The following is a 17,054-nucleotide window of genomic DNA, read 5'->3' on the forward strand; positions in this document are numbered from 1 at the left end:
GCTGAGACCCTGCAACTTGCATGCGATAATCTGTGGGTAAAATGGAGGGAAGGCAGTGTGGGGGGATGTTTCTCCCCCTTCAGGAATAGGGGTCCAGGCAAGAAGCCAGGGCTCCCCCTTTCCAGAGCAGCAGTGGTCTCACTGAGCCACACACTCTACCTTGTTACCCTCCCCCTGGCCTCATATATCTTCCCATCTTGGCAGCCCAGGGCCCCAGCACCAGGGGGAGGGCTGGAGAGGGGCCAGGATAATACCTGTGGTCTGAGCATTCTTGGGAAGTCAGAGGCAGATCGGTCCAAACCCCGTGGGGGTGAAAGGGGGTCTAAGACATGGGCCTCCTATTTCCTAGGCTAGTGCTCTTATCAGTCAGCTGTGGGGCTAAAATGCAAATGGGCCCTCCTTTTCCAGTCTCCAACAACACTGGTTGTTGCTTAGCCACTCACAGAGAGGCGCACAGAGCAGTGCCTGTACCCCACCCCCCCAGCCACAGGGCAGCCTACAGAGCACAGTGTTTGTGTGTCTAGACTACCACAGAGTGTGATCGCCAGCTGCGTCTAAGTGCCAAACCCTGTGCCTGCACAGCTGGGAAGTGCCCTGTGGGGTGCACAAAGGGAAATAGGACGCTGCCTTTGTAGTTCATACGTTTGGTCATTATCCGTTCATTTTCATTCCGATTTGGTTTCAGTGACCACAGACCTTCTGAGAAGCTTAGCTTATGCAATCAGCCTTGCATGCCCTCAGACTTTCCCTGCTTCAGCAGAGGTGAAATGTTCCCCTGTGTAGCCACAGTTCAGCCAGCCTAAAGGTGGTTCTCCCAAATAAGGGTTCTGTCTGGGTGCGAAGCCAGCAGTGAAGTAACTGTCAATAAAAAGGCACATCCCTTCCTCACCCACATAAACTGATGTTGAAATAGGATGTGGAGCAGGCCTGACTAACTTAACTCTTCTTATCTTGAGCTCCATGCAGTGCTGCTGTTGCTCATTGTCCTGACATGCTTACAGGAAGCTCCTGGATCAGCATGCGGAGGAGCTGCAGCAGCAGCTCCGGCACTCGCGTGAGACAGAAACATCACTGGCCAAGACTCGCGCTGAGCTGCAGGGCAGGTTTCAACAGCAGGAGGTGCAGCTGCGGGTGCTGGAGGATGAGAAGAAAACAGCGCTCACCGAGGTAAGGTGCAAGTCACAGCACTGGGGCTGTGCTCAGGAAGGGGCAAGTTATTGTCACAGATGGCTTATTATAGGTAGAAGTCCAGCAATGAGTGGGGCATGGCAGTAGAGCAGGAGAAGGAAACTTGTTCTTTAATGAGCATCGTGCTTTTTACATGGGCATCTGAGCAGGAGGTAGTGACTACAGAGATGCATCACCTCCCTCTTTCCTCTCCAGGGATACTTCCCAGGTCCCGTCTCACCTCACTACAAGGAGGCAGACACCTCTGTGGTCTTAGGAAGGGCAGTTTCCCTGGAAAGGAGGTGACACCAAAGATGGGCTGCTATTATTCCATGGGCTGATTACTGCTTGCTCCATCTTGAGGGCAAAAGTTAGGTGTTACTGTAGAGCAGCTTTTGAGGGCAGAGCCCCTTTCTGTTCAAAAGCAGGCTGAAAGGGCATTTTCATTTCTTACAATTTAACAAACAATTTAAAATATATATCTGCTTTTCAGCTTCTCCTTTGTCAAAAAAGCAGTAAGAAGCTTTCAGAGCAGCTGTCAGTGCTGCAGCAAGAGAAAGAAACTCTCCATGAGGAATACGATCGTCTCTTGAAGCAGCTAGATTTGTACGTCAGGTAACTACCAAAGCAGTAGGGACCACTGAGAAACACGGTTGCACAGCAGCTGCTCTTTACACCCTGGGGGTGATACTGGAAAGGATTATTCTGTCACCTTCAGAGTGTCTCATGTAAAATGCTTTTAGCATTGAAAGACCTGCTTCAGCATGACACCTCCCAACAGAATTGCTTGTATCAAATATCACGCTTCTGCTATCACTTCATTTTGAGTTTTTCTGTCCAGGAGGTGAAGATGGTAAAGAAAGCAGCTGTCCACTCAGGCAGGGGAGTGTCCTCTCAGCCCAGGACACCAGTCCAGGCTTTTCGTTGTTTTCTCTCCTCATGGGAAAAAGTTTATTTCACTTCTTTGCTTTTGCCTGGCTGTTCTGTGGAGAAAGGACCAAATGGGGCTGTTTTAAGAACTGCTGTTTAGAAAGGCCAGTGCCCCGCCTCATATCCTAGTTTCTGATTGACAAAAGTCAGAGCTTTTTTTGTTTAACACCAGATGGGAAGGACTGGCCATGAGATGCACGCTCCAGAACCTCATTACTCTTCTTTGGACTTTGGATTTGTGGGAAATGGCAGTTTAGAAAGTTTGTGGGCTCCTCTCCCACCAGTATTAAAACCCACCTCAGGGTACTGGCACCTATCTGAGCTAACAGACCTCAAAGGGCTTGTTTCTCTTCTGGATATCTATAGTCTGATGCTGCTAAAAGAATTGTTGAGGTTTGAGCAGTTTTGGGGAAATTGTTGCTTTTGGCCTTCTTGGAAGACACTATACTTGAAAAATATCAGTATCGGTATATTCAGATGGTCACGCAACACTTGCTTGGGCTGGCAAGCAACACCTCCTCCCCCTTACCCCCCAACACATGAGATTGGCTGACAACAGCACTGTATTCTCATTAACTAATGTTCGTCTCCCTTCACCCCTACGTGCCTATGATCTCCATATGTGCTATGTGACGATCTGAACAAACACTAGGCTCCAAACATTGTGTTCGTGAAATGCAGAGATCTGCTGAGCACCGTCACAGGCTGATATTCGCATCTTCACCTTCCCAGGAAGCACAATGAGAGGCAGCTCCGTCACAAGGCCAAGCTCCAGAGAGCCAAGGAGACATTTGTTCATGAGGTGAAACAAAGAGATGTGAAGATCAAACAGCTTGAAGGTGACATTTTGCTTTCAAGGAGCCAAACAGGAAAGGTGAGAGGGCTTTCCACACAGAGCAGGATCCTCAGTGCGTGCCCTTCCTAAAGGGGAGGCTGTCCTGAAGCAGTCAGGGTCATGCACGCTGCAGGAGCTTGCCTTGGCACAACTGCTTGGAGAGGCGTTAGGGCTCCCGGCGATGCACACTGCTCTCACACGGAGTCCTAGGATCTTGAAGACAGCACGGGGAGCTAAGTTGGGTATAAATACACAGCAGAGCCTGTTGTGTATAAATAACTTTTAATAACCAGCTTCTTCCGTCAGAGAGGTGAAAGCTCCAGTCCTCTGTGGGGCAAACGGTTTCCAACACAAGTGAATTGTCTAAAGCAGGAGCAGGGGTGAGTGGTTTTTCAGGAGCTTTCCTTGTGCTCGCTGTTCCCCTGCCATGCAGTGGGTTTGTCGTAGCACTCCTGGGCCGGGCAGCACGCTCATGCGATAGAGAAGTTTAACTGATAAATTATCCAACACTTAGAATCATGTTTATTTCTGGCATCATCGTCCCTGCTGGGAACACTGCAGTTCCACCAGGAATGGATTTGGCCCATGGTGTTAATGTATCTATTTTGTATCTTAGATTGTTATTTTAAGTAAATGAGATCCATTAATTTCAAAAACCCAAAAGTCCACATACATAGAGTTTCTTTCTTTATTTGGGGTCTTCCTTAACTGCCAGTGCCCAGGTACAGGAAAAGTTCTGGAATTAATGTCCTGGCCTGTTGAGATTGAGGCTTTCTGCATTCATTTGCCCTGTTCTGCATACACACAGGATCCCTGGGGAACGGGTTCTTATGGGGCGATGCTTGATGCCTTACATACAGTTTTGGTGGTCACAAGTGCTTTTGTCACCTGTCAAACTTAGATATTGGACAGGAAAGGAAATCCTCTGCCAAAGGAAAGTCCAGTCCTGCCATGACAGCCAACCACAACATCCAATCTCTCATAAACTATCAAACTGCATCTTAAAAAGTTACTGTTTCTCAACCCTTACGTAGCATTGTCAGCATGTGACAAAAAGGCTTTTCTAGGAAGTGTGACATCAAATACAATATATATGAAGTAGCACTGAACATCTTTGATGCTTATCTCCTCTGTAAAGTTCTCTGAGACTTAGAGATGAAAAGCTGCAGGTAGGAGTTAGGTGCTTTTGCTGTTGTTATTACCTTATGTTTCCTTACACACAGGAACATGCATTGATCAAGCAGGTCACCACAGAGAATGACCGTTTGCTCCAGGAAAACAGAAAACTCCTACAGCAGCTTAATGAGCAGGAAGAAGTTGGTCGGAACAACAAGCGGATAATTTCCACAATTCAGAGCAGGTACCGTTAATTATCTCACTTTGGAGAAAGAGCAGTTTTAGCTTGGCAACCTAGACCAGAGTTCAAACCGGGAGGGCTGAAGTTCGTCTCATGGGTCTGTGTTCTACCGTGCTATTCCCCACGTAACTAATGAAACCCTTGTTCTGTGTGCGGAGTAAACCGGGAGTAACACAACAATGGCTCAGGCTAACTAACGGGTGTTTCATAGTTGGTCGGGTCGGAAGGGACCTGAGTAGGTCATCTAGTCCGACCCCCTGCCATGGCAGGAAAGAGTACTGGGGTCAAACGACCCCGGCAAGGTGTTCATCTAACCTCCTGTAGTCAAGGCCACTTCACCTGGAATGGGCTTGGCCCTGGTGAGGCGTGGAACCTGCAGCACGTGTCTTGTGGGGTCAATAGGCTCAGAGAATTTACCCGAGTCCTTTCTGTGTAGAGAGGCTGAGAGCAAATGCCCCTCTGAAAACATCAAGCTGTTAGAAGCAAAGGTTCATGTGCGGGAAATAAACTGCTGTGTGTGTGTGTGTGTGTGTGTGTGACCTTCGCAGAGTGCAGTTCCTGGACAAAGAAAACAAGCGACTGCAGGAAAGCACCATACAGCTCTCCAACCAGGTTGGGGGTCTGGAGCGGGCTCTGAGAAACATTCAGAGTCATGGCATAGAGGTAAGATGGATGTGCCGCCTTTTGGTACCTTCTCCCCCATGTAGGTGCATCAGAGCAATTTCCCCCATCAGTCTCCTACCAATATACCCCAGCTTTAAGCTGGAAGGAACTTCACTGGAGTCCTGAGTAACTTTTTTACTATGATTTTCCAGAGCAAGCAGTACCCCTAATTGTGTCCGGTCTTCAATAGGAGTTACTGCGTGCTGAGATCTTTACAAAACAAGGCTCACTGCCTTTGGATTTCCTGCTCGAGCTGCTATAATGTATGTTATTAGTGTCTCCATCCCATGGGGATTGGACTGAGGCCCATCAGCTCATTTCATGAAGGACACCAAATGCATGGTGGGTTGCAGGGATCTTGTTGCTTGAGTAGCTGACTTGGAGCCAGCAGCCTAGACGTGAAGGGCTGTTTCATTCCTGGGATGCTGAGGCCAGCCATCCCCCCATCCGTTGGGTTATTAGGCCATTTTTTGCAGTGACAAAGGTTTTGGTTTTCACCTTTGATCTTTTTTTTGTTCTTCAGTTGTTAAAAATATCTGAATGATGGGGAAGGTCTGGAACCACACAAACTTTGTAAAAAGTGGGTAATTTTAGATACCTTCACAAGTGAGCCAAAAATATCAAACAGGGGTGCCCAGGGACATCTAAAATGAAAAGTTTATTTGACAAAAAAACAACTGTGGATTGAGGCAATGTCTGGAATAGTTTGGGCTGAAAAAACCCAGAACATTTGAGATGTTGAAGTGTTTTGTCATTCTTGAAATGAAACATTTTGCTTCAAAATGATCTGTAGAGACCAAATTTAATGCTGTTTTGGATTAACTGAAACAAAAGACTGTTTTGGATCAAACAAAATGTTTTGTTTTAGCCAAAATGGAACCTTCTTCAGACACTTGTTTCATCAGAACTGTTTAGGGTCAACCTGAAATGATGTCTCCATTTTTTCCGCGTGACTCCAGAACTGAGTAATCAGCCATGGCCATAGCTTCGGAGCCTCAATTCATAGCCAGGCACTGAACAACAGGCCCCCGTTTGCCAGGGTACCAGGCACCTCTCAGCATTCAGAACCTCTGACAGTCAAGCCACTTATTTAAAACTGGGCTTTTTGATTTGTAAATTGGTGGAACTTGAATGTCCAACACCCACCTGATCCTTTGGAAAACCTTGTCTAAGTGTCTAAATGTACTTAACTTTAGGCAAATGAATGTGGAAGTGATAGCCACGGTGTGGGATGGCTAGTGATTAGGGGGAGCAATGGTGTGGTGCTCCCATCCAGAAAGCAGTGGCTGAACCCACTCTCAGTCTACACATTCTCCCAAGGGCACCGAGGGCTATCTAGACTGCCACTTCTTAGGGCTTCCAGTTTGAAATAGTTCTCTAACCGAAGCAGTGCTAGTTGATGGCAGTATTCCCATCAATGTCACTTGCTCATGGGGCTCTTGTTCTGGGTTGTTTTTCTGGTCCTTTAGAAACTAGCCATTCTCTTTCATTTACAAACACCCAACCAACCCTCTGCACACAAACTTCCTCCATGCTGTCTCTTTTCTTGGAATTTTCTCCCGTGCATCTGAGATCCCAAGTTTCCTGTCTCTAAATACTGCGTGAAAATATCCCTTTCCTCTCCGGTTTGTTTGCAACGTGTTTATTGCCTTGAGCATGCCCTCCCCACCTTTTATCAGTTGATTATTGTTCTGCTTCTTTTCCTAGGACTTGAGGAGCGTTGGCTTCTCTGAATGCCAGCTGCTAAGTAAAATGTTGCCACTTCCAAACACAAGGTACTGTGAGTAAAAAGGCACCAAGTCTGCTTACTAATAGCAGGTCCTGTCAACAGTGGGGAATAGGGAAGCCATGGATTCCTATTTTCAAGACACAAGTTTCACCCTTTATTTTATTCCCTCATGTCTTTGGTCATACAGTAGGATGGAGGGGTGGAGCTAACCAGTGTCTACTAGCTGCTGCCTCCTTTAGTTTGCGAGTCCTGTGGGGCTGTGACTGCACGGCCCCGAGCTCGATAGTGCTCGATCTTTGACTGGGCCTGTAAGCGCTGCAGCAGCACAACTGAGCACTAGTAGTTATTGCTGCAGCGAGGGAGTGCTGGGTGCACGACAGACCTTGCGATTAGTCTAGGAACTCGCCAACAGAAGGGGGCAGTTAATGGATCTGAATGGTCATTAGACTCCTTGGGAGGAAGGCAGCTGAATGCCCTTGAGGATCTGGGGTTTAGCCTGTCTCTATGTTAGACCTTTACCCGCTTCCAGGGGTAGCAACACTAAGACCGTGCGGCACTCGGGTATTGCGGTGGTGGGCCCACGTGAGGACACAGCTAGAGATGCTGTTTGCAAAGTGAACTAGGGGTGGAAATTCTTTTGCAGCTTCTCAGCAGCAGGGCCGCCAGACTCACTCAGCGTGCTGAGAGCCATTCAAGAAACCAAGTGCAACGAAGGTGCTGAAAGCCGAAAGTCCTCGTCTTCCTTATCGCCATCTCAACCTTCTGAGATCGGCTACCTGAACGTGGTGTCCCCTGGAGACACCGCCAGCCTCCAGACGCAGGAAGGGAGTCCAAGTTTCTGCTGTGATGATGTCTAAGTCCCTCTGGCAAGGAGCTGAGCTCTCTGTGGATTGCAGGAACTGAACTCCCTTGCCACTGGTCACAAGGAAGTGAGAGGAGCATTTGCCAAATAACGTATTACATGGATTTTGTGACACTTCTCAACTAAATTATTCGGTGACTATTTTTCAGCTGTTTGCCCAGCTCAACATCTTGTCCCAAATATGTCAGATTTTTTTTAAAAACATAAAGTAATTCATTAAAATGTTATTTTTAAAAATGTTTTTTCTCTGTTTAACACTCGTTCTCGGTGAGGTCCAGAGAGATTCTACAGGGTTTTCTGAAGCAGAAGTGAGCCACGGCTCCAGGCCCAAGCGTCCGTTTCCTTCCACACTGGGGCCAGATCCGCGCAGGTTTTAAGCACCGAAGTGCACAACTACGGGACTGCAGGCAGGCAGGACGGATCGTCCCCCTCCTCACTCCCGGCCTCCGGCGTGGCGGTGGCAGCCGCTCCGGCCGCCCAGCAGCCCTGGGCCAGGGGCAGAGGCAGGGGCAGGGGCAGAGAGCAGCTGAGCGAGTGGCTGCTTGCACAGGCAGGGATGGGCTCGCGGAGCTGCAGCTCCAGGCCCGCTCTTCCTGCCCGCCCGGCAGCCTGGCTGGAGTAGCTGTGGGCAAGTGTCCCTGAGCCCGGCAGCCCGCGACCCTGCTCGGGCAGCGGCTCCTGCGGGGACAGGCCAGGCTCCGCCCGCCCGGCTCAGCCTCCACGGGCTGGGCAGCTCGGCACTGCCGTCTGCTGGCGGGGGGCTTTCTTTCAGGCCCCGAACCCTCCCCTGCCTCAGCTTGCTGCTCCCCGTCCGATCTGTCGCTCGCTCCGGCCGGACCTACTGCTCCGCCTTCCGCTCCCGCCCCTTGCAGTCCGCCTGCTCTCGCAGCACGTGGCCGCGGCCCTGCCCATGGAGGCGGCAGCTCCCGAGCATGCTCCCTAGGGCAGGGGACTTCCGGGCGGAAGTCGCCGCTGCGTTTCCGGTTCCGGGGGCGTCATGTCGGTGCTGGCCTCCAACCCCAACAACCCGGTCGTTTTCTTCGATGTCACCATCGGCGGGCAGGTACGGCGGGCGGGCGGGCGGTGCTGAAGCCTCGGCCCGCAGGAGGCGGGTGGGGAGGCGGTGCGGGCGGAGCTGGCGCCTCACCCCGCCTCGCCCCGCAGGAGGTGGGCCGCATGAAGATCGAGCTGTTCGCCGACGTGGTGCCTAAGACGGCCGAGAACTTCAGGTACGGGGGGCGGGTCCGGGACCGCCGCGCCCGGCCAGGGGCCCCGGCCCCGCGCGCACGCGCCTCGCTCCCGTGTTTCCCCGCAGTCAGCCGAGCGCCGCGCGCGAACCCGCGGTGGTGCTTGGGGGAGACGTCGCCGCGGACACGGTGCCGTGGCCGGCTCGTGACGAGCGGGGTCGAGCTGCGCCGTGGAGCTCGTTTCCCGACACGGGTCTCGGACCCGGAGGGGGGGCCCAGCTGCGCCCGCGGGGCAGGAGCCTCCCGCTGCGGGAGCAGTCCGAGGCCTGTGAGACCAGAGCGCGGCGCCGGGGAAGCGCCTCTTGTCTGGAGCTGGCTCCGCGTAACCTCTTGCGTTCCTCCTGTTCGAGGGCCGACGCTGCTTTGGTCTGGATAGGAGATCCCCGGCGCCGGGCACAGGGAGCGCTCTGCACCTACCCGAGCAATCCCCAGCCTGGCGCCATGCGGAGAGACTCGTGAAGAGCCTGACGCCGGTGGGAACGGCCCCAGCAGACCAGCCTTACTGCGGCGCCTCCTTTGGCATCTCGCAGGCAGCGGACTTCTCCTCGCCTGCTTGCAGCAGGCAACCCCCTGAGCAAACAAAGCAAAGCTCGGTCCTGTGGCTGTGATGCCAGATTAGCCAGGCTCGGTCGGTCCAGGGCCTCCGGCCGAGGCGGCTTTCCACAGTCATCAGAAACATGCGCTTGGCCACCCTCGGGGGGTGGCTGGCCGCATTTCTTAGGGTCATTCCGAACCTCTGTGGCCCAGGCCCAAATGTGCCTCAGAGGAGCGGCAGCTTAATGACTTGGTTGGCCTGTCTCTGATGAGAAGGTGCCCGCCACTCCATTATCGATGGGACGTCCCAGCCCCCCAAGAGTCCCCTTCCCACTATAGATCTCTTGGGAGTGATACCCCAGTCCACATTTTTTGGCTCGTTCCATTCTCAGTATCAAACATCTGATCCAGCCTGATGCCCAGAAACAGCCCTTTGGGGCGGAAAGTTAGTAGTTGCTGCTGCCTCCTGTGCCTGCTGTTAGCAGTGTCATTTGCTCCTCAGAAGGGAAGTGCCCTCTACCCCTCTTCAGTAAAGTAGTCAGAGCAGCAGTGATTTGGTTTGGATTCAAATACCTCTTTCAGGTGACTCATGTTCTGCTCTCTTTTTTTTTTTTCCCTCTTTCCAGGCAGTTTTGCACAGGTGAATTCAGGTATGTGGAATCAATGCACCACTCCTTTTAAGCAGCATATTGAGGTGTTTAATGACCAGAAAGCAGAGCAATCTGATGATCTTTGTTTCCATCTCCTTGCTTTCTGAATGACTGTGTTGCTGCAAGGTGCTTAATAGCCTTCCCAGGCACGGGGGGCAGGGGGAAGCTGTCAGTACAGCACATGGGATTCTGGGGTCCTAAAATGACTGGAAGTCTTTATGCTGTGATGAGCAGTGCCCTGCAGTGGTATTTCCTTGTCTTTTGCTGTAGGAAAGATGGTGTCCCTATAGGCTACAAAGGGAGCACTTTCCACCGGTAAGTCAATTTCCTCTTGTTCAAAATAGCGCGGTGACCTAGACACAGCCTGATGCCCAGTTTTGAAAGCAGTCCCTAAAGTAGGAGGCATCCTATAGTCATGGAGGGATTGGAGGCCTGAATAGTGTTTTCTTTCTAAAGTCTCTGCCCTGCATCTACAGTCTTTGCCTCTGTAGTCAGTGTGGGCCACTCTCTCTTGTACTCGGCAGATAAAAAGAATATTCTTCTCGGTGCTTATCACCCAATGCACAGGCAGCACTGTCCAGTCTTTCTCCAAAGTAAAAGGTCATCCCATGTCGAGTCCATCACCTAGTCACTAGGTGCATTTTATTGTGGCGTGGGCTGTTTCTCTGTCGTTTCGGACATACTAAACTTTGTGGGAAGATGTTTCACAGAGATGCAGTCATTAACTTTGTTCTTAATTACTTTTCAGGGTGATAAAGGATTTCATGATCCAGGGAGGCGACTTTGTAAACGTAGGTATTAAGAGTTTGTTCATTTTCTTTCCTGGTGGTTCTTTCCATGGGGCTGTATTTAACTGTTTAACTTTTTTTTTGGGACGTGTTGCTTAGTGAGTGAAGATATGTAAATGAAAGATGAGGAAAGAGCGAAAGGGCACTGACGGGGGAAGGAGGTGGCTGGAGCCCCGAAGCCCTTTCAGCAAAGGGGGAGGAATACCTGGTCAGACCCATGGAATAGACTCTGGCAATGCCAAAGCCCCCCGTACCCCCACTCTGCAGCTTCTCTGCCAGCTTCAACCTCTGGCAGGCTCCTCCCTCACTTGCCATCCCTCATTCTTCTAACCCAAGAGCCATCCTTGCCTTTCCTATCTGTTTTCTGTGGAACATGTAGCCTGAACTCTCATCTGTAGCTTCATCTGGTGGATCTTGGAGGTCTAGAATCTACCTGCTTCCCTCGCACCATGTCTGTTCTTGTCCTGTGGTTTCACCTGGCCTGGGGGGTCGGTCTGTGACAAACTAACGCGAGGAAGGGGGATGAGGATCAAATGACGAATTAGGGTGGAATGCTGACTTCTGGTTTCCAGGCTCAACAATGTTCAGATGTTTTCATTTCTAGTGTTCTTTTTAACACTGTTTTTTTTTCTCAATGAAAATACAGCCTCAACCTTAGTTCTGGTTAATAAAGTGCTTTTCTGTTGGAAGTATTTTAAAAACATGCTTTTTTTGAGGTGGGATTGATAATTGCCTCCCTCCTCATACAGGGAGATGGCACTGGGGTGGCTAGTATATACCGAGGTCCCTTTGCAGATGAAAACTTCAAACTCAAACACTCTGCTCCTGGACTCTTGTCTATGGTAAGTATAAGATGGCCAAGGTAGTAAGACTAGAAAGGTTTCTGCATCTTCCACCCACCGTCTTTGAGATTTACCAGTTATTTCCTTGCTCTCACCTCCATGGTTTGTTTTATAGAAACATCACCAGCAGCCTAAAACTGCATAAGTAGCAATATAGAGACTGATGTGCTGGCCCAGTGGTCTGTTTAGTGGAGTATCTAGTTACAAATCCGGCCCTGTGGAGGTAGATGTTAATTCCTATGATAAACATTTCTAGTGCAGGTCAGCTGGAGTGATTGCACTCTTGTTTGAAGTACCCGGGCTTCTCCAGGCTGGAAATGTTCAGTTCACTAACATGTGCATGTGTATTTGCGTTTTAAATTAGGCAAACAGTGGTCCAAGTACAAATGGGTGTCAGTTCTTCATCACATGCTCCAAATGTGACTGGCTAGATGGGAAACATGTTGTGTTTGGTGAGTAGTCTCTCATTAATGACATTGCAGTAGGGTAGAAATTGCCTTCAGCTCATTTCGGCTTTGAAACCAGTAACAAATCAGCCAGGTAATGGAGGCTTGGTAGCGGAAGAGAAGGTGGGAGCTGGGGAGCTATGTGTATTGCATCCTCATGGTAAGGCCTCACTCCTTATTAGGTCCTGTAGGTGCAACATAAACATCAAAATTGGTAACTTTTGCACATAACCAAACAGTGCCCCTGCTGGAGATGTATTCTGTGCTATTTCTCATAGTCAGTGGGAGAGGGGTATGAGTTAAGGTCCCTGCATCCATGCATGCCCCACCTTCTGGGAAAGTTGAACACTGCCACTCTAAGAGACAGACCCTAACTCCATATCTGGAATGGTTGAAGCTGAGTTTATGGGCTCAGTGATCCATAACGCATCCCAAGGTCCCGTTTAGTAAGTGGTGTAAGTACATTTGTGGGGCAAAAATAATGCTTGGAGAGAGAACCGTGTCCAGACACAGTGTAATCTCAAGGGCCTGAGAAATTGGAGAAATGTTTCATTGTTCATGGCAGGTTGGGGGTACAGAAAAGGTGGAAAAGTACTTCAAACCTGTTCTTTCCCTTGCAGGTAAAATCATCGATGGGCTCCTGGTCATGAGAAAAATTGAAGTAAGTTTAAGTTGCATTCCTCTGTGAATGCCCTGCCAAGTCATTGCTTCAAAAGGCTTCACATCCCCTCCCACCACTTGTGTATGAAAGTGCTTAATGGTAGTGATGAGGAATTCCTTGCAGCCCTGCCATGGTTTAATCCATCTCGCAGAGTTGCTTCCGAAATGCACACGTGGCTTTATGCCAGTGGGAAACATGTTCTGATGAATTTGCTGCAGTGCCTTGAGTTCTTTCTGGAAGCTTGATCAACAGGTTGCTCTGTCAATTGTCTCAGAGCAGGTGTATGAGGGAGAATACATTGACATCTCACAGAAGCAACATTCAGGGGCTGACAGATTAGTAAAGGTCGTCCATTGAAAGATAATCAGTGCTTTTAATAATGAAAACACAATGTTTCCAAAGGACTTCCCAGTCCTGCAGATACATGAGCCTCTGGTGAATTGTGGCTGCATGTTTCAAATGCCTAGTTGACAGACATGTGAGTTTACATGAAGAGATAGATGAAGAACCCGGGAGCATTGTGCTCTCCCTCCGGGTGCCTGAGTGCAGACTGTGGGGCCCACCGCTGAGCCACAGCGGAGTTTGTCTTGTGGGACCGTTGTAAGCAGTCAGCAGAGAATGCAGTTATGGGAGAGGAAGTACAGAACTGACAGCAGCTCCACTTAAAGCCTTGCTCTTGTCTTCATTGTAGGACATTATTCCTTTCTCACTGGCTCTTTTAAGAAAACCGTCTTGACAGGTGAAGTGCAATTATAACCCTGGCGAGATAAGTAGGATGAAATTCCCCTTGCAGCGCTTATCATCAGCAGTGCCTTCCAGAGCATCAGTTGAAGGATTACTGCACATCTCTTTTGTGGGACAGTAATGGGCAGATGAGAGGAAGGAAAGACAGGCTCTCAAAGAGCAATGCTCCAAGTGCAGAGTGACGGGTTCTGCTGTCTGACTCCTGGACCTGCCTCTTGTGCCCCGCTTTCCCCCCGCCCCCTCCCAACCCCAGTCTGTCACTCTGCCTGCAATACAAACATGGGATATTTTTTCACTGTTTGCTTTTATTATTAGTATTGTTACAAGTCTAGAGTCAGAAATCTCAAGTGGTATGAAACATACTGATTATCGATGGAAGTCCCACGTTTCTTTTCTGCACCTCGCTTGGTTCACTGCCAACTGTTCAGGGTCTTCCCTGTGCATCTCAGCTCTGCAGATCAGGGAGTCAGCTGGGCTCGCAGAAGTTTCCAAGCCATTCTCATAACGAAAGAGCAGCAGTCAGGAGGCATCCACAGTCCACAAGCAGGTTGCCGTGTTCCTGAGGCTCAGTTAGCATGGATGTCTCTTAACCCTCAAAGCAGCTGGTGACTTTTGCTAACTTGTTGGGTATTTATATATTGTAACTGTGAATTTTCTGTTTTCTCACCCCCAGAATGTACCAACTGGTCCAAATAACAAACCCAAACTGCCTGTAGTGATCTCGCAGTGTGGTGAAATGTAGAGCGGTGAAAGCAGAAGTCTTGGTAGGTCTGTTGTTCTTCATCAACTTGTCTGAAGAAGTCTTCTGAGAGGAGACAGTGATGGAAAACCATCTGTTACTGTCTTGGATTCTTTCATGTGGGCCTTAGTGATTTGAGGTTCTGCCAAATTTCAGAAGAGCAAAATGTTTCATGCTGCATAGAAGAGGCAAGTAAACCTAGAAGCCTGAGCAGCAATTGTTGCACTTCCTAATTCAGGGCAGGTGTGAGACTCGCTGCCTGAGCTGAGTGCCATGGAGCTGAAACACTTGAAATGAGGGCGGTGAAGCCCACCGAAGGGCCCAGTTATTGCCACATTACATCACCTGTTCTTAATGCAGCCAGTATCATTGTCCTAACCTACCATTAGGTCGAATTAGATACCATTGTGATCCAGTCTGCCTTGGGTGTAGTAAGACCTGAATCATTGCATCTGGGTACTTTGTAGCCTGCTGAATGTCAGACAAGCTGCTCAGCATTTTTTTTTTTTTTTTTTTTTTGTACTTCTAAGGGCACTGCTTCTCCAACTAGCTGGATCTCTGCTGTGCTCCCAGGTAGCTGACTGGCAAAGCAGTAGCCTTGGAATAAAAGCTGCAGCAAACAGGTGGAGCACCTTGGAGGTTCCTTGCAGCTCCATATACCCTCACACACTGCACAGACCCTCATCTTCACAGGGGCCTGCAAAGTGTCTGGGTGATCCTATATTGCTACACAGCAGTGTTGGGTGTAAGTAGGCCTTGGGTTACTAGTGCAGTTTCTTTTTCTTACCCTCAGCTTTGTTTGGTGAGCTCAGATAATGTGGCACTGACTTTTGTGCATTCTCCTTGCTGCGCCTGTTCCTGTAACTGCTCTTGTTCCTTGTCCACTCCAGGTCTGGTCACTGTTCCCACATCACCCGTCTTTGCAGCTGCCTCAGCCTAATCCTGCAGGTTACAGCTGTGCTGTTGCCACTTCACAGGCATTTCAGATATTCCAGGTCTACAACTTTTTTTTTTTTTTTTAAAGAAAAAGTCCCAGATGTAAATAAAGCCTTTTGATAAATGTGCGTGCAGTGTGTTCAGTTAGAATAGTCAGGGTTGAGCTTTCCTGTCCTGAAGGCAACAGAATCTTTGTGTAGCCAGAGGCTTCCTAAGGCAAGTTCTTCTTGCGCAGGTGTGCGCCTCGCTGGTACAGATAGCTCCTGCACCAACTGCCCTCCTGCCTCCAGCTTACCTGGGAGGGGTGTAGTGTGGGAAGAGTCGGAAGGGAGATGGCAGAGCTGCCTCATGCCTGCACCTTCACTGGCTGCTGCAAGCTGTTAGAGCACCATGCAGTCTGATATGGGTCCACTAGCCCTGCAATAAGGAGCCAAACTCAGTTCTTCGTGAACAGAATCAAAGATATGCCGTGCAGGCTGTGCTGGCCGGGGTCCAGGGAATTACCAGGGCCATTTTGAGGCACTTGTTTCACTCTTGCCACTCCCTGCGTTTAGATGACTAGGGAAGAGATGAGGCGAGGTGTGAAGATTTTATGAGTGTGAGTTTGCTATGATTATGAGCACTGAAAAGGGCAGAGGTCATGCAAGTTATTTGAAAGTTCTGATGGCACGTATCTCAGCATTGTGCGTGCCACACACTTCAGACACAATACAAATAGGCTGGAGGCAAGACTTGGAAAAATACCAGGCTCCCACAGGTTTGTCAGGTACTCAGCAGCTGTCATTGCTCTCAGCTGGGTAAGGAAAGGGGTCCTCGTTCTTAGAGAGGACCGGAGGGGCAAAAAAACCAGACTTAAGATGGAGTTTGATATAAACTGATGAACCAGGTTGCATGATAAGAGTCCCTGCAACAGCAGGGGACGGGACTGAACGTACCTTCCTCCCCTAGAGGCTTTGTATTAATAAAATATTTGTGACACTAGAGAACAGGAGGGAAATGAGAAATTAACTCTGTCGCAATGCTTAGAGGCTCTCTCAGGGCATGGAAGAGTCCATAGAAAACAAGACCCTTAGAGACACATTCAGAAAACTAGTTCCTGTGCCCTAAATGAACCGAGAGCGCATTTCAGGGCTCTTTGGACATCAGGGCCACAGTGGTGTAAGAAGTTGTATTATGTTACCTGTCACACCCATTATTTCTAGCAGAAAATTATTTTTAACAGCTGCCCCCCACACCTGCACATTTCTCGGCCCTCTGCATGCTCCACCTTCTTCCTGGCGGCCAGGACACTGGGAGAGGTCTTGCCCTAGTGGTCTGCTCCATCCCCTCAACTGTTGCAAAGGACAGTGGCAGAGGCCTGCTCCAGTCATCTCATAAAGGGGTGGCGTGTGTAACGGGACCCCTAGCCCCCGCTACAGAGGGCAGGGGGGGTGCAGCTGGCAGGCGGGGCTGTGAGTAGCTAATGTGGGAGTGTAGCGCCTGTGTGGTTGCAGCAGAGTTGAGGGTTGCTGGGCCCAGTCTGCGGACTGGGACGACTGGTAGCACCTGCGCCTTGTGACCAGTGAGCCCAGTCAAGTGACTGAAAAGTGGGGGAGGGGGCAAAAGGAGGTAACAAGCCTGAGTGTGGGGCTGGGGGCACAGCCTGGCCCAGATCCCCACGGAGCAGGAGCACTGCAGGTTGCAGCATGCAGAGATAAGTTATTAACTTTGTTTCCGCTCTGGGTTTGTGCTAACTGGAGGCTTGGGAGTGGCTACAGGAGTGGGTGGAAGTCACAGAGGGTGCTGGGGATAAAGGTCAGGCTGACAGACGGATCGTTACCTGGGTTAGCATGTTTACCTGGTGGCGCATGCCCCTGCCCTCCCCCCGTCTGTGAAAGAACGCCTGTTTTTGTGGGGAGCTCGTATCAGCACAAGTGTAGCACCC

General features: G+C 49.9%; 2 protein-coding genes across 4 annotated transcripts in view; both read left to right on the top strand.

Annotated features, from left to right (window-relative positions):
- Positions 1 to 8,403, top strand: part of CCDC30 (coiled-coil domain containing 30) — a 38,286-nt gene extending 29,883 nt beyond the window's left edge. For 2 of the 3 annotated variants that reach the window (XM_090023986.1, XM_090023988.1), the window contains 7 exons: positions 1,002 to 1,167; positions 1,661 to 1,782; positions 2,830 to 2,971; positions 4,156 to 4,292; positions 4,838 to 4,952; positions 6,660 to 6,727; positions 7,325 to 8,403. In XM_090023986.1, coding sequence (XP_089880112.1) covers positions 1,002 to 1,167; positions 1,661 to 1,782; positions 2,830 to 2,971; positions 4,156 to 4,292; positions 4,838 to 4,952; positions 6,660 to 6,727; positions 7,325 to 7,538 — 964 coding nt within the window. In that variant the 3' untranslated portion in view covers positions 7,539 to 8,403. The remainder of the gene's footprint in view (positions 1 to 1,001; positions 1,168 to 1,660; positions 1,783 to 2,829; positions 2,972 to 4,155; positions 4,293 to 4,837; positions 4,953 to 6,659; positions 6,728 to 7,324) is intronic. The other variant, XM_090023987.1, reaches the window with a different exon arrangement.
- Positions 8,404 to 8,505: 102 nt separating this feature from the next.
- PPIH (peptidylprolyl isomerase H) lies at positions 8,506 to 15,258 on the top strand. The gene is made up of 10 exons (XM_090023995.1): positions 8,506 to 8,606; positions 8,708 to 8,772; positions 9,951 to 9,974; positions 10,245 to 10,289; positions 10,723 to 10,765; positions 11,512 to 11,604; positions 11,969 to 12,056; positions 12,671 to 12,711; positions 14,129 to 14,219; positions 15,085 to 15,258. Exons 1-9 carry the CDS (start codon positions 8,541 to 8,543, stop codon positions 14,195 to 14,197), a joined length of 534 nt encoding a protein of 177 aa, XP_089880121.1. The 5' UTR covers positions 8,506 to 8,540; the 3' UTR covers positions 14,198 to 14,219; positions 15,085 to 15,258.
- The last annotated feature ends 1,796 nt before the right edge of the window (positions 15,259 to 17,054 follow it).

Source organism: Crocodylus siamensis, chromosome 12, assembly GCF_052110815.1.
Source record: "Crocodylus siamensis isolate JL-2025a chromosome 12, ASM5211081v1, whole genome shotgun sequence".
NCBI lineage: Eukaryota > Metazoa > Chordata > Crocodylia > Crocodylidae > Crocodylus > Crocodylus siamensis.